This window comes from Saccoglossus kowalevskii, chromosome 3, assembly GCF_978046115.1.
Source record: "Saccoglossus kowalevskii chromosome 3, keSacKowa6.1, whole genome shotgun sequence".
Taxonomy (NCBI): Eukaryota; Metazoa; Hemichordata; class Enteropneusta; family Harrimaniidae; genus Saccoglossus; species Saccoglossus kowalevskii.
Genome location: NC_140643.1, coordinates 31,822,722 through 31,847,487, shown reverse-complemented (window position 1 = coordinate 31,847,487; position 24,766 = coordinate 31,822,722). Strand labels below are relative to the sequence as shown.

General features: G+C 32.7%; 1 protein-coding gene across 1 annotated transcript in view; it reads left to right on the top strand.

The window, feature by feature from the left end:
- The first annotated feature begins 1,571 nt into the window (after positions 1–1,571).
- The window catches only part of LOC100370359 (sentrin-specific protease 8-like), a 131,056-nt gene continuing 107,861 nt past the window's right edge, over positions 1,572–24,766 (top strand). The window contains exon 1 of the mRNA XM_085497056.1: positions 1,572–1,690. Within this exon, the coding sequence (XP_085353182.1) occupies positions 1,572–1,690 (119 nt within the window). The remainder of the gene's footprint in view (positions 1,691–24,766) is intronic.

The following is a 24,766-nucleotide window of genomic DNA, read 5'->3' as shown; positions in this document are numbered from 1 at the left end:
CTAGACAAATATTTTGACAGAACGGCTCTGACACAAAAATATGAGAATTGCTTGAAAAAATACATATTAAAAGTACCGCACTTTAGAATCCATGGTATTATTTTTTGAAAGAAAACAATCAAGCAACGGATTGGTTACAAGAACCGAAAAAAAAAATGTTTATTCTTCTGGAGGAACAGCACACTAGTGGCGATGCTATTTAACCTTTGATGCCAAAGTCTACAGTTTACACATTTAACAAAATAAACTTTTTTTGTGATTTTTCTCTCAATAAATGATCAAAACTCGCACAGAATTTATGTGCACTCGTCTAAAATAACCATGGGCAAATAAATACAAATTGGCAAAAAGTTGCACCTAAATTCTAGTGTTTATTCAACTGCTATGATGGAAAACGCAGAACTGTACTTCATAACGAAAATCCACATACCTTAAAGTCGAGTAATATTTCGTACATTATTTGTAACACATCGGTGCCAGAATCCATAGATTGTATTTATTCTATTCACTGTCGCCAATTATATTTGCATTCTTTTAATATCAACAATTATGCGAGTATATGATTGAACGGCTATCATTTACGTGTGATGCTAAACTATCACGTGGGCGCAATTGTGACAAAGTGTTTGCCTTAGTAGAAAATTCCCCGAGGGTACTCGAAATAAATCCACAATCGGTCTGGTGATTTGTCGAGACTACCCGCCAGTCAAATTGATTAATAATCGCAACATTTGAAGTAAACAAATAAGTATACACTTTATCGCAGCTTTCAGCGTTTTTTCACGTTTAAAACAATTGTTAAGAACAAACACTTGAGACTGTCGCCTACTGGCATTCAAACATTTGCTAATGCTGTATACTCCAGTAAGCATGGTATTGTTAGCTAAATACATATATACACACACACATTTGTGGGCATATATGACACACTAAAGCAACCCTGATATAAGATTTAGTGTACGTTGTAGGGGTAATATATATTCATTACACAAACAAAAACCATTACCCATCCCCGTGCATTTTCTTGGTACTAATACTATCATGACTGCACTGTCATTGACATGTACGCTCAGGCTTAATTCGCTCCTAAATTAAAAAAAAAACACTAACAATTTATACTCGTTTCGAATACAAACATTAATATGGTTATTTGTGAAGTTGTTTTCGATATTTGAAAAAAAAAGTGGAAGTGAAAATGAAGGTTGTAGCACTAAGAAAATTACTTTCAGACGCAGACCGATAGCACATAGTACTTCCTACACTGGGCGGTTTGTTGCCGGGATGTGACACTAGTCTCGGAAATAAACATAAACAATTTCAGAGAGCAATTGAACAAAAAAAGCAGAAAAAGATATAACGTGTAAAACATACCAGTCTCCACTGACTTATTGATAATTTTCACATTGGCGTAGCATATTTTAGGCAGAATTCGTCAAAACAGACTCAACTCAGTAGGTTAAATTTCTCCTTTTACACGACCACCTAAGAATATCATAAATCTAGCTACCCTGTTTTAACAGGCAACATAAAGGTCCTTATGTGCGCAGAAACACCGTGCGCAACGAATTGACATGGCGGAAACCGATGAAATTGTTTTGAGTTTCCATGATAGTCTGCTGAGAAAATCTGACATAAACCTACTAGAAGGTTCACGGTGGCTGAACGACACGGTTATTGGATTTGCATTTGAGTGAGTATAGCGTAGGATATTTTACAAATTTACATATCAAATCTTTAACGAACTTTCTTCAAGTTGAACCCACAGGCGCTCGGAACGTTTCCTGGATAATAAAAAATGGCCTAAAGTGGGATCGGCATAGTTACTCAGTCGCCGGTAAATTCCCCTACTACTCATATACTAGTAATAACACAAGGTAGGAAAGCGTTGACACCATGACATCGAAACTTCCAGAAAATAACACGATTTTCCAAATTATATTTCGATCCGCTTCACACAACTCAAGCATGATATCGGTAGAAACTATCGATCGACTTACATTTCCTTTATTCGAACTAAAACGGGTTAAATCCTGTGAAAATCGAAACACCAGAGCAATATGAATCAACCCGTCTACGCGGATATTTTGAAGCAGAGGCTCGTGCATGCGCAGCTCCACCCATGCGCAGTTCCAAACATTTACGTCATTGACAAGTGCAGAGACTGTCGTCTGCACTGCAATGACAAGTGCAGAGACTGTCGTCTGCACTGCAATGACAAGTGCAGAGACTGTCGTCTGCACTGCAATGACAAGTGCAGAGACTGTCGTCTGCACTGCAATGACAAGTGCAGAGACTGTCGTCTGCACTGCAATGACAAGTGCAGAGACTGTCGTCTGCACTGCAATGACAAGTGCAGAGACTGTCGTCTGCACTGCAATGACAAGTGAAACTGACTCCCGACATGCTTTAATGGTGTTTGTCTTCACCCTGGGCCTACCCATGCTTACAACCCAACCCATTGCCATCACGTTTAACGTAATGTGACATCTCGTGTTTCCAGGTCGTGTGTGTATTGACTCTTAAATAGCTGTATTCACTGACTTATATAAATTGAGGTCATATAAGTGTGGAATGGCATCTACATTCATTACTGAATGACACATTTTGTTGGAACATCACTCATCACAGTTTTTTTTTTTCCTGTTTTTGCCCTGACGTAATTTTCTGTAATCGGTAAAATTAATAAAATATAGTTTATAGTAAAATGTTAGTTTAGTCATACATTGTAGAGTCTTTGGTTCAGTATTCAATATTAATATTGGGATTATCCTTGTATTTTGTTGTTATTTTGCATGATAATGATACTGTGCATTGGTGCACGCATTTAATTTTCACCTAATTATTACTGCAAACTTAGTCTGTGATGACTGTGTGTATACTACGTACCTATGTCTTGGTGTTATGCATGGTAATGCATACACATTTGGATAAAATATTATATAAATAATAGTATGTAATCGTAGTCTTTGGTAATCATTCAATATAAACGATGTTGTTTATTTACACAAAATTCAAGCACATTTGAGTCGTGATGGCCAACACCCTGTCATTCAGTATTTGGAATGTTTTAATTATAATTTTTTAATTAAGAGCAATATCACAATTTGCTGTCTTCTCAAGTGATGGTGGTGATGACCACCAGCCCAAGGGCAGAAAACAAATTGTGATATTGTCAAACATGTGTTAATGATTTTATCACATTGAACATGCATCTCTCTCGCACAATAATATAACCACATTTAATATTTTATTTCATGTACCAGACACATTACCATGGGAATTTTTTTGAAAATGTTATACTCACTCTGGGGACTAGCTGTGACTCTTGAATTCCATGTGAACTCTGTTTACTTACTTGTCAGTGTCTGAATGGCAAAATGCGGCCAAGTAAATATCAGATGAATAAGAAAAAAGCTAAAAGTCAATGGCAGTAATGTAAAAATTGCTACGTTATACAGGAGTCATTTCAATATCAAATTTGTTGATTTGTAAATACAAATCATAGCAGTTCAATAAACACCAGAATTTTGGTGCAACTTGTATTTATTTGTCCATGATTATTTAAGACGAAGTGAACATAAATTCTGTGCGAGTTTTGATAAGAATTCAGTCCATTGTTTAATAGGTTGGAGATGTAAATCAACGACAAACCTATGATAATACAAAGAGTGTGAGGACATGTTATAAACTTATTATATAAATGGAACTATTAATCATATTCTTTTTTTGTACATACATTTTTTGGCTGAAAAAACATAATTTTTAATGACTTTAAGTAATGTAAAATATAAACAGGTATAAATTCTTATAAAATAAATGTATTGGAATTATTTGAGAACATTTGAAGGGCAGTACATTTCACTCCAGATAAAAATGTCATCATACCGTATTGCAATGCTTTTCTCGCGAATATTTGTATCTTGATTAACTTAGCTTATTTGAAAGAAACTGGCTTATATTTTTGGTAAGTCTCTGTGCATGTAAAACTCGTGCCGGAAAACAAATTCACTACAGATTTTAACTTTAACTTCACAAGTTTTCTGTAACCAACTTGAACCCGGTCGGGAGTGCTTGCTTTTATTCTTAAAATTTAACACAATGAACACATTCATTTAACGGTATGGAAAAATCATTGCACTAATTGTGCTTGGTGTTTTACATAATGTTATGAATCAGTGCCATACGAGGTGTATGATTAACTTCTGGATTGTATACGAGCCACAGCTGTCGCCTGTTTCAGACAACATAGCAAGAATTGTGAATTGGTAATTACAATCCCATAGTTGAATAAAGAACTTGACCTTGAGTCTGTGAATTGACCTGAAGTAGACTGGTTTAGCTTATAACTGGATAATAGAAGGAAAATATATTAATAAAAAAAAAAAAGCACATTTTTATCTGAAACTATCGGTAGTCTAGTTTTGTATTTTTGGTATAGTACATATTACTGAGTCCAAATTGTAGAAAATCTAATTTTCTGTGAAAACTCACTATATAGATTTTCTCTATAATACAAACTACTGATATGAATTTTTAATGTAGATACTGGTCAAATATGTTAATCAAACACAGCCGTGCATACAAAGGAGGCAGTATATTCTTTTTTAATGATCATACATTGTATATTTTGGTTGGTTCCCAAGCCACAAGAGGCTGGTACACTAGTAATGATTCCTGCATTCTGATTTTCTATCACATTCTTGTTCCATGTTCTATTTCCCTTGGTTACTAGATGTCAACGCTTACGCTCATGGTTGTTCTATATATGGAGTAGGGTTTTTCCTTTACTATCAAAATTTGCACGAATTTTAATCGTTTCTTTTGTTATCACTTTACACAAAAAATAGCCACAAATGATAGAACCATCCCTAGTCTGAGCAGGCAGACTGAATAGGCATGGTGTCATTGCAGTATTACTGACTTGTTTTCAAAAAACAAAATTTGGAATGTTTTAAAAATCACTTCACTTCACGTCAGGTGAATCCAGGGCCGGATTCCCGGCCCAATGGAACAATATGGCGATGACTAGTTACTTGCCATTTGCAAGGGATGCAAGTGCCTTTTTTTCATTTCAGAAAGTAGAATAGAACTTTGAATAAATTTATATGCACAAGTAATTGGATGCCTCAATATGAATCTAAGCATGGTTTTCTTAAATATAAAATATTTATCTATTTTATTTTACAATGACATTAACTATGTCATTAACATTGTCTAGTATAGCTTAATATTAAACAACTAAAAATTATCAGTCAAATATGGTTTTGTAACTATTGGGTTTTTTAGTGAGACATGTGAGCAAATGAATGAATTCTAATACTTTATTTGTGGGTTCAAGAAAAACTCTAAACGGTCATTGGCTGCGTTTTTTGAAATTTTGTTTGTATTACTGGTACTGTTTTAAAATGATCTTTGTGATACTAGCAAATGAAGTACTTTGGTTAAAATGTTTAGGTGTGCATTCTATATGCACATGCAAACAGTGCCTGGCAGCTAAGTTTTCCTGAATCTTGCACCATAACATGAACTGACAAATCTAGGCAAAAATGATCTCTGTACTAAATTTGATTTGAACTAGGTGAATGCATGGGTGATTAGTTCATTTGATCTCAGTGGAACTTAATACGTGCACATTGCCAGGAGGCACACAATGCGTAGTACATAAATATTGACTAGCTCCCTCAACAGTTCTAGTTAAGGATGGTAAGGCATAATGTAGTTGTGTTCTACTACATGTATACTGCACTTCTCATCATTCCCACTATTTAATAACTACATCATGTTTTATTTGATAAATGATCAATGTATTATTGTATGTACATGTTTGAATAATGTATCATGGCTGCTACAATCATGTTCAATGTAACCTGTAGTCGCCTGTAGTTTATCCAATTAATCTGAAATTCCAATATTGCTTTCATAGTTTCCTATACTATGCAACTACCTGCAGGGTCAAAAACATACTACACATGAATTAAAATCAAGCCAATTAAAATATTGAACATGTGGAGCAACATTTACTCTCTCTAAGCTATGGTGTCATTTAGTGTCACTCAAATTTGATTTTCAATGATTGCAATTCAGTGCGTTTACCTATTTTCACTGATTCACTAAAGTGGATATTCTGTACATCACTGCTCTGTCTGGGTTCATATGTTTAATACATCTTTTTCTTCTAATTTTGATTTTTTTGGTCTTATATTGCTATACTACATTATGACTTCCAATTAAACAAAAAAAATGGTAATTGTGAGCATGTACCATATTCTCTGCATGATAAGATATTATAGGTTCTCTGTAAAAACATTTGTTTACATGAAAATTGCCAAGCATATTTGGTATTCATCAAACATGCCTAAATAAGCCCTTTTTCTTACCTAGGCTATATACTGCTGTTGGAATTACGTGCATGTAATTGTGTTTCTAATGAAGCAAATATGTTTGCATATACATGTAGTTCTTTTAAATCTCTCCTATTAGGTTTTAGAATGCATTACCTAGTATATTCAGTGGTAGCTAGAATTAACACTAATGATTAGATTTTGAAAGCTGCAGTGCAATTGTGCAAAATGGAATATCACAGTTTACATTCTTATTAGTCAATCTGTGCACAACTGAAAGTAGAGAATACATTACCCATTTGCTTGACAGAACACTTTAACCAACCAATTACATATCTAATAAAATCACATGTACCCGCAAGTGTATTGAAAGTGTACCACACTAACATCAGTCATAAAAACTTTGCATGTACATGTACTATTAGAACAAATACAGGAGTCCAATATCATGGTTGTATTAGAAGTGTACTATCTCCACAGTTCATCAACTAATCAAAAAAAATTCTTACAAGGTTAGATTTGACATCTATAAAAGACTAAATCGTTAACTCAATTACCCATTTGTTAATTATCTTCAGTTAACTGATTCAAGGTTTTTCTCTAAAACCCATTTGTATGATATGCAGTGGAGGATGTAAGGACATATGCATAACTTGTGTTTTCAAGGAATATGGTGTAATGTGGATGAGTGATCATGGAATCCATTTAGGTTGCAAAAATGTAATCTGTTATCCATTTTTTTGAACCAATATGGTGTTTGATGTTGATAAAAAGTAGGAGATTTATGATGATAAAAAATTTAGTTTTTGCAAAGAATAAGATTGTTTTTAATTTTGCCTAACATATGCACATGAGAGTAACAAACATGGTGACAGTCTGACATGTAGGCCTTACTAGCAGACAGGAGTATAGAAAAACTTGCCACAATTAATGATTATGATACTTTACCAATTGAATCATCGATCAAGGGCACTTAATCACAAGATGAAAAAAATTCTTGCAAAAATTAATTCATGGCATGATTTGATAGCAAACATAAACAACTCGTTGACATATGCAATATACCATTATTGTTGTTTGTTTATGGCCAATTAAATTGTCATAAATATTTTATGGCAAACAATACCACCCATTGCTTCATTAAACTCAGAACTTCGAATATACTTACATTAGTGGGGAATTGCCTATACTTATTGAAAATAAACAGACTCGGTAACTTTTTCTTTAAAAATACAGACTGATTTGATTAAAGCCTGTCACATGATGACTAGTTTATTTATGTTTTCTCAAACTTTGACAAGCATGTACTGATTTATTCTACCAAATAGCACTGGGGTTACATGAATGATTTGGTATATTCCATCTAGTCACTGGCTTGTTTTGAAATGTACAAAGTGTACTTGATTAATGAAATCAATGGATAATGCTGTCTCAGAATTAAATCTTATGTTACATGCTACTTTGCACGGCTGAAATACATCATTTGACATAAAGCCATAAATTTCAATGTTTACTCTATTTTCAGCTTAGTGAATGAAAAGTTTTGTATCTGGTGATTTTTCATTGGAAGCCTCTGTACTATGGCTGCCCATTATTCAAGCATGATTTTTCCCAAGTGGCAAAAATCTTTATATTTTGTCTGTTCTTTTAATGTTATGGATTTTAGTCTGGCGCCAGATGAAGATAGGAATGGTCAATGCCTCAGCTGTTTTCTTGTTCACCTGAGACTATACTTTTAACAATTGTCCTGAATAAACATCACAAACAATTTAAAGACTTTTTCTCATGGGAATGTCGTGCTGTCCAGATTTATTAAATTTGTTTGTTACATGTGACTCACATTTGAAGCTTCGTATTGTCATTTTGGTCCACATTTCAATACAACTCTGAATGTTCCTACCATAAAATTGGTTTTACTGTTCAGTATAAACTTGAAATAGTTTTATCAAAAATGTACAAATCTTACACTTTATGTGTAGCAATATTCATAGCTAACACTATAAAACAAATGGATTTTACTCCTTAATATGCAAATTAAATTGTCATTCTACAGTTAAAATAATCTATAGACACATTAAGTGCAGTACTTTTAGATTTAGTTTAAAAATTAAGTGCCACTGTACTAGTTGCTGCTTTTGATATGGGTCCCATGTGATGTGTACAATTGCATGTAAAATACAATGATGATAGTAGATCTTTAACATTTTTAGTGTGCAAAATGCACTAAAAATGTATGGACATTGTTCAATAAATGTACTAATCACTGGTACATTGTTCATTGTTGAGTACCGGTGGAAAACCTGTGAAGCGGCTCAGTATTTGAATTATTATATTCCCAGTAAATTTTTCATTGCATTTTATTTGAAACCAAAGCAATAATAAAGAAATGTAGAATAACATTTGTACAATGTCTGAATTATGATATTATGCCATAATCATATACAAGATCAACAATAGTATATGCATCTAGAATTTATTTTCCCATAATTCAATTCACTATTATAAATTACATGAACCATGGCCACTTGATGGTTATGACGAGCAATACTTCATGTTTATGTGGTGTACATGATGGCCATGGCATACAGTTGTACCTGTACCTATAATTTATTTATCATTCATATTAAATGTGGTCAATTCGATAAATACATATTTACTATGTGATGAAAATATGCATCATATCTCTTTTATTGCGAGAACATTTTCCTATATTTGGACATTATTAAGTTCAAATTTGGTATGCGACTTGTGAAGGATGATTAGATTATCATAACAGTAATGGCCTCCTGTGTCTAATGGTCTTTTAGAACTTAATGTCAATGTCTAGAAAGTTAATGTAGTTGAACTGAATCAAAGCCTTGTAGATACCCAGGATCTAGTAGACAAGCTCCTGATTTTAAATTAATGGTACCATATCAACCATGCCAGGAATGCATCTGCCCATTAGGGATTATTTAGATTTTACTAAATCTGCCAAGAAAGTGAAGCAATTGTAATTACAAAGAATATGAGTACAAAGAGAAGACAATTTTGAATCCTAATTCTTGATTTCATTTGCAAAATGCTGAAAGGGATTTGTGTTGTTGCTTTTTAAAATTGTGTACATTGTTTAAGCTAAGCAATGTTGAATATTTGTGGAGTACACCTTAAAAAAGATGCTGGAAGACATTAAGTTTGACACATCTTTATAGTTTCATACCCCTCTTTTATATTAATTCTTTAAAATATAATTTAAGACATATTGTTTTAATGTTTGAGATTCAAAAGTTCCCAAAAATTAATATTGATTAAAATTTTGACCCTTGGCTCCAAAATTAGGGTTTATTTCAAGAAATATTGAAGAAAAAATGTACAGAAAAATTTGAGCGATATAGTAAAAACATAGTAACATAAAAACATAGTAAAATTATTGATTACCTTGCCCATAATTTGTGAACTGTGTTGTGATTTATGATGAAATTCATATCATAACGGTTTCAAACTCATTGAAATGAATAATTTATCAAAAAAAAACAACAAAAGAATTAGGTATAATTCTTTGGAGTAGGAGTTTGTAGGGGGGGGATTCACTGCACTTTCAGTTTAGTAGAGGTGTATGGGCCAAAGGTCTAACATCATTTTAAAGCAAGTCATGATTTAGTATAACTAAATAAATAACTGTATGCTCTCTAATAAATGACAGCAGTGTTTGTTCACTGGATGATAATATTGTAAAGTTTGAGAAAGATTGAATACAAATTAATGAGTTATCCTGATCACAAGAAGTGTAAAGTGTAACGATGACGACAATGCTGCCACTGTCGAAAATGGTGACAGACATACCTGGCCACTTTATTATCATCACAACCAAGTTAAAAATCCAAAGACTATAATGAAACTTATTGAGAAATTTAATTGTAAAGTAGTATTTCTAGGTATCGTTCAATTGCTCTTTTATGTGTAACTTTTACTAGCAGGACAGTAGCTAAAAGCTGGTAGCAATTGTATTACATTGAATGTATATCATTGTAGTTATGATTTTATTCAATCAGAACATTGAATATTATAATAAATATGTAGATTGTATAAGAACACAGTTTCAAACACAACTGCTGAAATTTTGAGTTTTATAAATTCCTATTTCTACTTAAAATTGGTATGGGAATTGCTCACCAACAAAAGTACCATATGTCCTCTTCTGTTGATATTTATAAAGATAATTTAAAGCAGATACAAGATGGAAATATATTGGTACATTAAAATTATATACAATGCTTTAGAATTGTACAGGTAGAGGAAAATCTGAAATACGGTGTTCATTAGTAAATGGTCATCCAATTAGAAAGCCTTTCAGTTGGAGGAGAATATAGTGTATTAACTTTTATTGAATATCTTGCTTATTATTCAACTTTCAGTAAATGCATACCCAAATTAATCTGCTTGATCAAGTCCAATATGACTTTTATTTAATTATATATGGCTGCATATTTTCAGCACATGAATTTGATAATTTTTTTTCCTTTGGTTACCATAAAATATTCATCAAATTTTCAAAAATAATGTTGAAAAAGTACTAGTGAAAACTGATGACTTGAATCAAATTGAGAAATAGTGTTATTTTTCAGTAACAAAACTACATTATATATTATGTGAAAAACTATTTTATTTTGTGCTAAAAGGCAATTGTAAATTGGTTTAATAATAAATCAAACGCTGTAGCTCTGAAATTACAACTATAAATTATGAAGTATCTATTCTAGTTTTATCATCTCTATATACATGTAATAAAAAACATAATTGCATAACATGGATGTTATGATATGTCATCGATATGTCTGAGTCTGTACATCTCTCTAACCACATATCTTGTTCAAATGATGTTTCAAATGCCAGTCATCTATTCAAATTAAAATCATTGATTATATGCACAGTGATCTTAAGATAATATTAATTTTAATACATGTACATGTGGATGTGCTTAATTATGCAGTCATGTTACACTGATATTCTAAAAACCATTCATTTGCCTTGGGTGAAACTCAATGAAACTTTCAGTTAATTGGAATAATTGCAAGATCTTATTATTTGTGGGTTTGAATCTGTATCTGACTACAGATGAAGATTTTATTCTAGGCCATGATTTAACAATTTTCTCAAAATTAAAATCATTCCCTTATTCACATTTATTGCGAATTGTTGCAACTGTAAACCTAGTGTACCGGTATTTGTACTTCATGTATGTCTGGTATGTTCAGAAGGTCAAGCAACATATAACCAATAAAAAATAATTGACTAACCATTTGTCTCATCTATCAATTTTTCAAATAACTTACGAAAAGTCACCATCCATGACCATGTACATCCTGTCTTTAAATAAATGTATGACACCTCTGAATATTATCAATCTCTGTGTTATTTGTAGACAATGTAAACTGAAGAAATACATTTTGGAGTCATTTCTCAAAATAATAAATGTTATTTTTCAAATCTTTATGGGATAATATGCTATGTTGACCAAATGAACTTTATAGATAATTATATGTTAATCCCACAATATTTTCTCTTAGTCTTATGTCTGCAAACACAAGATTAATGCCTGTGTTTTGTATCAATCTGAGCCATAGTTGAGGATTGATGCTACTTCAGCGATAATCACAAGTTTTTGCTTTATGTTAACCTAAGGGAAAACATTGTCAGATTACATGCCTAATTCCACAGTTTGAATTAGTGAAATGACTGAGTGTATTAGAAGTAGAATTTTTGCTGAAATAACAGTTACACTGCATACCACTGTATCATTGTATGTGCAAGTGTGCTTATTATTTTGAACATGATGGTGTTTTATTTCATGCACTTTACATACTCTGTGTGACAATTCTGCTCCTTTGATATTTGCAGCAATTTGCTTGAATTTTTTAGAAATCTTTTGAAAGGACAGGATACATGAGCTTGTAAACAATAACCATTTTTACCACAATCTGTAGTTATCAAACAGTATATAAATCCAGAAGCCCTGAACAACCGTCAGGTAGCACGTATAATTGTAGTTAACACTGTGGAGATAATGCACATTATGCATGTGATATTTTAAATGAATAAAACGTTAAAAGGCTAATTAAAAAAATGGCATTAAATAAAATCTAGCTGTTGTTGATTTGCATTGTATCTACCGGGTAATGTTTATTGGTAGATAGATTGGTAGACTCAAATCTGCCTGTTAATCAGCTACTTTACATATTAACTATTTTATTTGAACACTATTCTAAACTTATTTCAAGAACCATTTATCAGACTTAGTATGCAGATGTTATGAGACAAGTGTTCAGGTTCTGAAAAATTCTTGAATATTAATCAGCTTAATTTGCATAATTAATAGTTATAAAAATATTCTCATTTTTGTGGATGATTTCAACATGCATCACATCAAATAGTTCATGAATGAATATTTAAAATTTGAATGTCATATTACTTGACTTTATGTATATTTAAAACTCTTCTCTGATAATTGGGAGTTCTGTCATCTACAAATAAGAACACTCAAGAAACTCTTACTCTTTACCGCACCAAAGCACCAATGCAGTGTATTTAATTTCGAGAATGTTGAAAAATCAAAATCTGTCAAATGTTCAATGTTAATATTATATGGTAATTGTGGAAGTAAAACAAATGGGACCCTTATTTAGACTCAATAAATAAAAGCAGTGCATGGCAAAATAGATAACAAAATGACAGATTCAGTACAATTGAAAAGTTATTTATATTTTATTGTGAGCAAGTATTGCATGTGAAAAATATTAACTTGTGATCAAAATATTGAATTTGAGGGGGGAACTATAGAACCGCATGGTGAGCTAAGTTTTGTTGCATTGAACTTTGAACTTGAACATTTTATGAGCCTACGTGCAGGTACATGTATGAAGAATTGTGCCATGTATTAGGATGGATTGCTGTAGAGATCATCAGTACTTGTTTATTATCTAGTCTATGTCAGGCGCAATTACTTCCCCTATCACTTAACTTCTTCAATCTTACTATTTATTGTGCAGATTACAAAGTTGTCAGTGATTTGTGTGAGTTTACTGCCTAATGAACTAACTGTAGTGAAGAGTTTGATATTCTAGTTTAACGTATTCAACAAGATCATCATCAGATAGACTTACATTTCAGCCAGAGTACCCTGTGAAGTGAGGTAAATAAAATCTTGTTGATTAAGAACAATTGTTAATTTAGAACTTAAATATTCATTAGCAGAGCTCTACATATAAAACTGAATATATATATACCATATTTGTTCTATTAGAGGTACATGTACATGTACATACACTTAACATTTGTGTAAATAACTTGTTAGTTGTATTTGAAATCCAAAAAAATAGTTTGTAGCTCACATATCTGATACATTTGTACCTGAGAAATTATTCATATTAAAGATATACGTTATTTATACATATAGCATCAAAAACAATTATGTTCATTCTGTCAACAAATTTGCATTCATTTACAATTTATTTTAATGCTGCTATGCATTAGTCAATATGATCACCGTACTGCTTCTGTGCATACTGTATTGTATTCTTTTGCTAGCAGAGAATATGAATTTATTTAGGAGACTGATGTCCATACATTTGTATTTTGAAATTTTATAATTATCTACTTTTGGTCTGCATCAAAGGTTAGAGTTACTTACAGAATCATTGGAAGAAAAATGAAAGATGAAAAAAAAAAGAATAATGATTATAACACCCCTGCTGTTGAACAAATGAGATAACTACCTCATAGTATGAAGGATGTCCCAGCAGGCCTCAGGGAAATTATAACTCAAGTTGCTATTTTAAGTTCAGAATGAGGTTAAATATCATGGCTCATCCTCCTAATATTCTTGGTCTTGTCAGTCAGTGTAATTTATTCCACTCAGATTCAAGAAACCACCTCCATAATATGCCACATGAATGATAATGAACCATTTTGTACATTTGGGTCTTACTTTTACAGTTCAGTACTAATGCTTCTGGCACTATCATGGGTGAACCTTTATAAATTGAAAGTATGTATTATAATTGATGATTAATGTTCTGACAGATTTTTGGATGTATATTTTCTCAACCACATTTGGTGGTATTGGAATTAAAGTGTTGAATTTCCTGAGTCTTGTATTCATAATGGTGTAATGGACATGTTGGCCTCCATTACGTTTATGTTAAGATAATTAGTGTTAGTATAAATAACTTTCTTGCTTAGTCTAATATTAAATGTCTGTAATGGGTTTATATTAGTAGGTTAATGAGTTGGGATGATTGATTATTATGGGCTTATCCTCCACCATGTCCAGATACTAGATTATGCATTGTGTCTGAAAGTCTGCTTCTTGATCTTATTTTATTGCAAAAACTAGATGCTTTGTGATGACTACAGTTTGTCAGCCTTCCAGGAATTAGTAGTTGATGGGCGTGTACCCACAGGTATTACAGTAAGTGGACCTAAGCATATTTAATGGGAGGTCGTTTTGGCGATCGCTGCTTCAGAATGACCCTTTCTTCTTGAGTCTCAGAGGAAAAGCATGAGAAAAATGAAAATCAAGAATAATCCGCTTCAAAAGAAATGTCTCAACACTGCATATTCAGATGACAAGAGGAGTTCTTGTGGACATGCTAGTCTCATCAACATTTTTGTACGAAAATATATTTATTATTAGAGTAGTAGAGAAATTTACTTCTTTTAAAGAAAGTAAACAATAAATGTTTTCATGCACTAGATTATACCTCTTCCATGTGATATACATTGAGCTATGAGATATTTATTCACCTTGTTCTGACACTATTAGATATAGCCATGTGATGTCCTGACACTTTGTGATATATTACTTTCTTGCTTTGCAAATATTGAAAATCATGAATAATAAGTTTACATATGTTATAGTTATGAAATATAACTATACAAGCTACAGGCTATATGTATGTGATATTTATCTCAACATGTCAGAGTACATGGTTCCAATTTAGCACACTTGCATCATCTTGCTGGCAGTAAAATGCACATTTTCTGAAGGTCAAGGCATTACACCTGTAACTCATTTACTCTGTAGGCTGTGCTCAATTTAGTACTATGCCTATCATCTAATTGATCAATATACCACTACAACATGTTAAACTAATTTGGATTTGTGAATAGTGCCAGTAATTACTTTGACCTTGATGTTAGGAAACTTTTTTTTGGGGGGGGGGCACTGCTTGATACAATTCAGTGAGGCTTATATTCAAGTGTGATGGGTATTGTGACACTCATGACACTTAAAATCAGGTCATATTAATGCTGGTACATTGTGGCATACATTTGTTGCATGATCGAGGAATACTCAAATCCATACATGTAACTAATATAATTGATCTGAATCGCATTTCAAAAATAGCTTACATGTGCTGTGAATAAATAATTATTTTTATAATAATTAATCAGAATCATGTTTCAAAAATATCTTACATGTGCTGTGAATAAATTTCACTATTTTGATATTTTGAGCAATACTGTGTTTTAATTTCATGAATTTGTCAAAGAAACAATGAGTTTTATTGTTATTTTACATGTTGACGTATATTTAATTTAGCAGATTTTACTTATCAGCGAAAATAGCAAAATAAAACCTGGTAAATGATTAATGCATTTACAGTATACATGTATAATAATTTCCCATTTAATGTTATGTCACATGTGTCTTTTTTTATGTTTGTCGGATGCCATATACTGGTAGAGAACATCCAATGAGTGATCATGTAATATCGTATTAATTTTGATATTTATCACATTTCCAGCAGGTTCATCCAGGTTTCACCAGCAAAAACTATCATTAGAATTGTTATTTGTGTGCGTGTATCCTTTAAGCTCATTCTATTCACTTGCATACAGCAAAATGTATTCCTTGAACATGTGTTGCGGCAAGTTTATCAGCTGTGATAAAACAAATAATTAATTTTTGGAACCATCAAAATATTAACTGTTATAGAAATACATTGGCAAATTGTTGGCTAGTTTATCAGCAGTCTTCATGCATCTTTAACAGTAAATCCACAAGCAGTAGTGGCGGTTCAGAAATTGAATTCTGTGCATTGCCACTGTAAGGTTAGAAAATTAGAAACAACGATTTTAAACGAAAACGTGAATTTGTGAATGCATGAAACTATTATAAATATAGCAAGAACATTCAGATTGAACATATTTCAAACATTTTTCACAAAAATAATTCGTCTAGTTGTTGAACGAGATATGTTTTGACATCGTAGGAGGTGACTAGTTGGTAACTTCACAATTTCAAACTGTGTATAAGAACCAATCAGATTGGCAGCTCAGTATGGAAAAATATTACATGGTTTTATACTACTGCATGATACATGTGATAAATATGATATGAGGTTATTAAGAGAATACCTCAAAGTATGCCAGAAGACAGTACAGCTGGAGTATCGACCGACATGCAGCATACTGTCTGAGTGCATACTTTGAAGTATTCTCGTAATAACCTTATTATTATACATCTTTTCCTTCCATGGTTACATCATAGGACTGCCAAAATCCAAATAGTTTAGAACAGAATCAGCGAACTTCTTTGTGTGGAGTTCGGTCAAACGCTGATGGCAGCCATGTTTGTTTACTATTAGAGAACGCTTACGCGTGTAATCATTCCAACTTTGGAACTCGCATTTCCTAATATAGTAGGATGAAAATACCCTGTAAAATACCGCAAAAATATGGCACGCTGTAACTTATGGCTTTACGGTGACAGATGTATAATAATATTATATAACTGCATTTCATGCAGGACACATTGATGCGTATACATATCACATAGTTAATCATCACATACATGTACTAGAACAGCTCAGCAGTGAAAACAAAGAGCACATATGGCTCGCAGTGTTGAGAATATGGCATCCAGTGGAAGAGGATGTAAACCTGTCAGTTCTGTATGTTTTCCTGTCCTAAGTGCATGTAAAAAATAGCTTGTATCCTAAAAGAGGGTTCTGTGAAAGATGCGCCTTCTGCCTAACAGGTTTTCCCTGTTTTATTTGTTTTGGACTATAGAAATATAATTTATTCTCTCAGTCTGATGTAAAGCAGACACCTATGATTACCACCAGAGAAGCATTAATTGGGTAATTGTGTCTGAAGACGTCAAACTAAGAGAAAATATTGTTGGATTGTATATAAATAAATTTAGATTAATATCTTTCTACATATTTTTATATACAACATGGTATGATGAAATTTACCCTGTATTATGAATGACATAAAAAAGTATTATGTAATGTTTATTATATATTTTTATAATAATCCCTATACAAGTCTCAGCAGCTTTATTGGAGATGATTGTTCGATTCAGCAACACTTGAAGTAAATGCAATGAAATTACACTGTTGATTTTCCCAATAATGATCCAATTTACAGACTTTTCAGTGTGTGTTAATAGTTGCATCATTTCTGACATGAGCAAGTTAATGCACTTCTAGCACCGCACTGTAAATCCTATTACAGGTATATATCACTTTTGCCAATTCAAATTTTCTTTAATTTTCTCTGACTGAACATCATTATTTTTTCCCACCAAAATTTGCATGCAAAATGTCGCTCATTTTCTTATATTTTATCTATAATTTTAGAGAATTTTTGACCAAATTGAGGTAATTTTTTACAAAACATAATTTGTGTCTTGTGAAATTAAACTTGTTTCATAAAATCACCATCAATGTAATTGTAGCATTAGACCTTGGATCATGTTTTTATTTTTTTTGTACTTTTTTATTCATTTGTTATAGCATGTTTGTTTAGTCCTTGTCAAACATAGTCTGAAATGACTGGGGCCTTGTGTTTTAGAGTCTGTCTGCTCACATTTTTTGGACATGCCTGGACCAGACTGGCAGTCATTTCTTTTTCTTTGAATTAATTATTTGTTTCTCAAATACAGCTTTCCTATTTTCTTAATAAATGCAAGACACAATGTCTTGAATGTTGTCTTTAATTTATTCAAATTTCAATGAAATTTATTTTACATTTCTATCACATGGTTTCTGTTATTTTCATGTGTTCTTGACCATTTCTTGAATGTACACGTGCCTTACCTGTTTTTTTTCAAAGTACCAGAGGTTAGTGCAAAGATGAGACATAATAATATGCATCTTGATTTGTTTTACATTTTGATGACCTCTGCCAGACATGTGTACCTTAGCCAATTTCATATAATCTAAGGATTGACATCACTCTTGGTGAATTACTGATGCATGTCCTCTTGGTTTGAAATTTGATTCAAAATGACCAACTTGTGGCAATGTTGGTTTTATTTTATGTGTTCTTATTACATGTACCTAATGAAATTAAGTATTCATGTCACTAGTAACATTACTGTTGACTTTGGCCACCTTGCTTATGCTAATGTTAATTAAATGTACTATATATGGCATTGGGTGTAATAAATCATGAGGAATTTTTTAATATCAAGATTGTAATGGAAGCTATAAACATGGATTAGCCGACTACTAACTAGAATGTTGGATCTGTGCTACTCCTATTTCCTTATGCCATCACTGCCTAGTGATTATTGTTGTCAAGGTTAAAATTGAATTTGAAGAATGTACAGATTAATCTTGGCCCATCAGTCACAATGTGAATTCAGTCATGCAACACTGAATGAAAACAAGAAGGGAAATTACTAGGATTGTCGAAGGTTAGCTCATGTGTGTTGCCAATAATTAATGGCTTATAAGTTCAGCCTAGCAGTCTCTATCAGTCTCTGAAGGCATAATACAACTTGTACCACTCACTGATAGGCAGGCCTCACCTGACAAACAAGATGGCTGACTGGAAGCCATTTGTTGTAAAAATGTTTTTTATATACACACATACCGGATGAAATATTCTTTTCTGTTATGATATTGCCCCTGTGTCCATTGTCCATTGCAAGCTTCACAGTTCATATGTGAACCTTGCATAATAATTAGCTGTTTTACATTAGACCTTTCATGTAATTCTGCATAATAATACACGCAACTAGCATATTTATTGGTATGTTTCATGATATGCTTCTATTAGAACTAGTTAAATATTGTGTGATACATGTATCTTGACAGTAAACATCTTAGTTATGCTATTATATCATGGCATATAGTGAATTGAATTTAAACAGTGCTTGTTCTTCATATTGAATGACCTGCTGAACCTCTTTAGTCAAATTAGTGTCTTATGGTGTGAATATTCAAAATATTTTTCTTTAAAGTTATCATGACCGACTTGTTTTTAGTAGATATGATTTGGTCTCACAACTACATGTATCAGTGATCAATCTAGTCACTACACACGACAGGAAATATAGTTTGAGAGCTGTTTAGTTCAATCAACAGACAAATCACTGTTATCATTCTATGATCCTATAAGTTCTGTCCTTCTGTACGATAACTGGAATAAAGGATTGTTATTTTATAATGAGGCATCATAGGGAATCATGTATCGTTTTACTTTGATGATTCAAATATATTGAAGTAATAAGAATGTAGTATGGCATAGTAGTTAGGATTTAAGTAATTTATTATATGCCAATGATTTATTGCCAGGGTAAATAGTAATTTTTCTCACAAGTGAACATTAAAAGTGACACAAAATTGAGTACAAGCTTCTTACTGCCATGAAGGCTGTTTAAAATATTTGACTTCAAACTGTTTATTTCATTCGTATATTTGCCTTGAGACTGATTGTTACCAAAATAGTTTGATTTTGTGAATTATCACAGAAGTCAGAATGTGTTACATTGGAACTTAATCCTCTTTTAAGACAGATGAAAACAAATTTAGTTTATCTGATTTTTTTTTTGCCCAAAAGTTGAAAGCGAAGAATTTGTTTTTGGCAAAAGTTGTACCCATCTTGAATGACCTTTAAACGATGAACATAAAATATCAAAGAAAATATTGCAAATGTTAAAGCAGACAATCATCAATGATGAACAATAGCTATGAATAATATGGCTGGGAAGATGCACATACAACTCATGGCCTATAAAGGTTCTGCAGTGCTGCAAACAGTCAAAAGACTCTTTGATACAAATCAGAAAAAATATATCAAAATACGATTTGGCAAGTGCCAGCAATTCCAAACAAGAAATATTTTGTCTGGCATAATATAAAAACACTTTTTATACCTATACTAGTACCATTCAAATTGTTAAAATGTATTTGAAACTGAGTATGTACTAGTTTCATAATCTGATTTTATAAACACTTGATAAATGTAGTATAATAAAAACCTAATAAAGATAGTCAAATCTTACCTTGGTGTATAATGTACCTTTAGTTGCCTCAGTATTAATTGCAAGCGTTCAGTATATACGTATATGAAATGAGAATTCCTAGTACTAGGAAGCCTATTGACCTCATAACCCTTTTGAGCTGCTTCTGTTAGTAAGTCAAGTAATCTGATTGGATGGGAAAACTCGCTTGAATTATACATTTATTAAAGAACACCTGACATTGTTTTCTTTTTACCTTGTTGACTTTGTGATGGGTAGGTGTTGTATTATGATGCATTAATATTTTGGAAGACAATACTGGAATGTTGCTATGGTGTCTCAGGAATGTCTATCAAGTGGGAACATCATTTTCTTTATCTGTGCAAAATAAATATGGTTGATATAACAGCCAAAAGATATCTGTTGTTTATATTAATTGAAGAGAAGCAGAAATATTTACATTAGTGGGCTTAGTCATCCAAAGAATGTTTACAGGCAGCCCTGGATAATAATTTGACACTGTCAGGCATGCCCACAATCTGGATAAAATTATTTCAACTACATGTATCATATTTTCGCTATACTAATCTATTAGAAACATACTGTACGTATTAGAGTAAAAGTTGCGTGCATTGCATAAGATTATACCAGAGTTTATTGGTATTTTAGAACTGTTTACATGTATCACCCATTTGGTGGTATGAATTCTGTGAATTGTGGTATGTATACCATATTTTCTCTATTAAAAGCACTTGCAAAACCAAAACGTGTATTCATACATGTAGTATGCTATGCTGAATCATTCAAATATAACTTATTTCGATCATTGACGTATCTATGTGAATTATAAAGTTCATGTCTTACTAATATAGCAAATATGGTATCCTAAGGAGAATTTCTAGTGTTTATCAGTATTCTTCCATACTTTTTCTTTCTGTTGTATTTTTCATTTTGATGCGTGTTTAATGCGAAGTACGGTATTTGTGACCCAGATCTTGTCCTTTCTCGCGTAAATTGCTTCCTCGCAATCTATCTGACTTTTAAATGCAAATTCATCTTTATTCAACCTGAATTCAATCTTTTTGACAAGATGGACGAAGGAAGAATGATTACATGCCAACGAGTTAGAAAACGCAGTGCATCTACCGATTTGGCTGGCGATGTTACCGGTAGTGGCAACACAGTACCAGTATCTGTTGTATTTTTCATTTTGATTCGATTTATTGCAACTTAGGGGGCCACGTACAGCAAGAACATCATCAGACATTTCTATTTTTATATTCTTGCAGTTAGACTTAGAAAATGTGATCAGTACATGTTAGTGTACTTGTGAGATCAGCTGGTCGGGTGCTTTTCTCCATTATTGAAGTCGGTCGTCTGCATTTCCCATTATTGTAGCAGTCCTCTTAGGTTTAACGATTTTGATTTTTGTCTGATGCGCATGGATTCACAATTACTGAATTATGGCAGACTAAAGTAATTCACAGACATGAAGAGTTAATCTTTATTATTATTATTATTATTTACCACATATTCATATACATATGTATGTCATATAATAGAACTAAAATACTAATAAAATCATCACGAAATACAATTCCTTCTTCAGTTTTAGCATTGTGCGATCACAGGATATTGTTTCTTGTGGTGTGGTGGTCTCATGGTCAGATGGTTCAGAGTATTGTGATTCTAGGGTGAGGAGATTCTGATTTTGAAAGTGATGTGGTTCCATAGGATTCAGTCATTAATAATAGTGGTTATTTCGCCGACTGCTCGCGAACTACGGTAAACAAGTATTTACCGACGACATGCCGCACGGTTTGGTAATCAGCAAGAATTTAACATTGATTAATTAACATATATAACCACCCCCCGGAGGGGATGAAAGGGGTTACAGAACACATGCACGTTGGTGTTCGCTGCCTTATTACGGTGTAACATCAGGGAGCTGGTAACATTAACACCATCTTGAAGTTGTAAGGCTTCGTCCGCAACTATGCTCATTAGCATAGGCGGCAGCTTTAAAGCGAGTAGAGTGCGAAGTACATTTCACATGATGTTACGTTCTTTTTTTTTTTTCACTTGCAAGTATAATTTGTTATGACTATATTCATCACTTTGAATTCCCAAATAAAGCGTGTAGCGGGTCAAACTGTTTCTAGGCAATCAATATCGTTTTATTAAGAATATTAAGAGAAAAAAAAACGTACAGTAAGGCTATGTGAATGGATTGAAACTATTGCTGAAAATAGAAAACTAAAACGGCAGTGTCAACAGAAAATTAGATGGGTGCACGCTCTCTGCATAAATGGAAACGATGGCATTGTTTATTTGGCCAATGTCGACGAGCAACAGATTTCCTGTACTCACTTCCTTCCTTGCAGATTTTTCTTTGCCTCGTCTGTCATTGGCGTCTTTGCTTTCTTTCTTTACATCGTCATTGTGTTATTAAAATAGAATATAGACTTAGAAAATAAAACGATTTCTCAGACGAAGTTTTGACTGATAATAATGCTGACAATAGACGGTAGATTAATATGCATTGTTTTCGACAGGAAGCTTGTCACCCGTTCTATCAGAATCGCCAACAACAGAGTATTACCGGTAGTATACATATACATGTTATAAACATTATGCAAATATTAACGAAACGGTAGTAGTGTTAGCGTTTGAGCACTGGTCTTTCCGAAATTTTGAAAAGCTGGGATGATGAATCAAGGTACAAAGTAACCGTTTTATCAATTATTGAAAAATCAAGAAAAAAAAAGTCAAAGCAGACGTACAACATTCATTTGTTTGGTCCCACAATTTTTCTTCCATGTGCTTGCCAATCACCGAACAGTACGGCAAGTTGCTGGTACATAGTGTTTACACACTTTTTTTTACCGTACCATTTTTACCATTTAAAACAATCGCGTCACAGAGTTAGTTTTTGGACCCCCATACATACATTCCCATAGGGTTCAGTCATTGATATTGGTGTGGTCCCATGCTGGGAGTGTTCAGTCTGGGAGTGGTGGGGTTGCATAGAATTCAGTCATTGATTGTGGTGTGGTCCCATGCTGGCAGGATTTAGTCTTTGAGAGTGGTGTGGTTCCATAGAATTCAGTCATTAATTGTAGTTGTTGTCCCAGGGTGGTATGTTGTCTCAGGAGAACTTGCTCACCATTAAACTTGCACATACATCATTGTTCTAACAATTCCTCCAAATTAATTGTACTATTCTTACACTGAATCTTGTACATGGATGGATTTTGTTCAAACGGGGATGAATTGCATTCATACTTTGTACATACGTCTACTGATTGTACAGATGTGAGCAATCCTATGGGAAGGTTCTGACAATGAAAACTTACAGAAACATGTTGAGATTTGTTTATTTGTATTGCTCCCAACATTAACATGCATTCAGTCAAACAGTGTCTCAGTATGTTCTTGCCTGACAAGTTTTTCTCCCAATTTAAGCATGATTCTCTTATACATCTTACACTTATATTGGGTTAAGTAATCTAATTATGTTAGAACTGAGACATTGCTTAAATTGATTCCTTTTACCTAACAACTGCAAATTTGGTGCAAATTTGATTTTGAGCATTCATTGTCTGACAGCCCTGTCTTTACATAAATTTTATTTTATTAGTCTTTGTTTGAAGTTTGAAAACGGTCCAATCATTAAAATCATCATACCTGGATCCATTCAAACTTAGTGCTAAAATAATATGACTGCATATGGATGTTTGAGCCATTAAGTCTCTAAAGGGTCTACAAACTGTACAGTTTTTATTATTATTGCTGAAAATGACCATTGAAATTCACCAAAGTGCATTGTTTAATTCTCAAAAGTTGCTAAAAAGGATCACTAATCACTAAATCACTAATTCTGGCAGAAAAATGCCTCAAAAAACTTTGAGATGCATTTCTTAAAAAAAACACTTGTTAAAGTTTTTTGCGTCTTGTCTGTCTCAAAGGAATCCCTATAATAAGCTAACCGATAACAAAATTTGACCGAATTCGACGTTTTTGTGTGGAAAAATCCCTTAAATACCAACAACACCTATACGATATTTTTGAATTCTTGTTGAAAACAGCAAGTCGAATTGCTTTAATACTATAATTGCTTTAATACTATACATATAGGTACCTCAGATAGACATCTCTCAGATTTGTTCATTTTCAAATGATATCG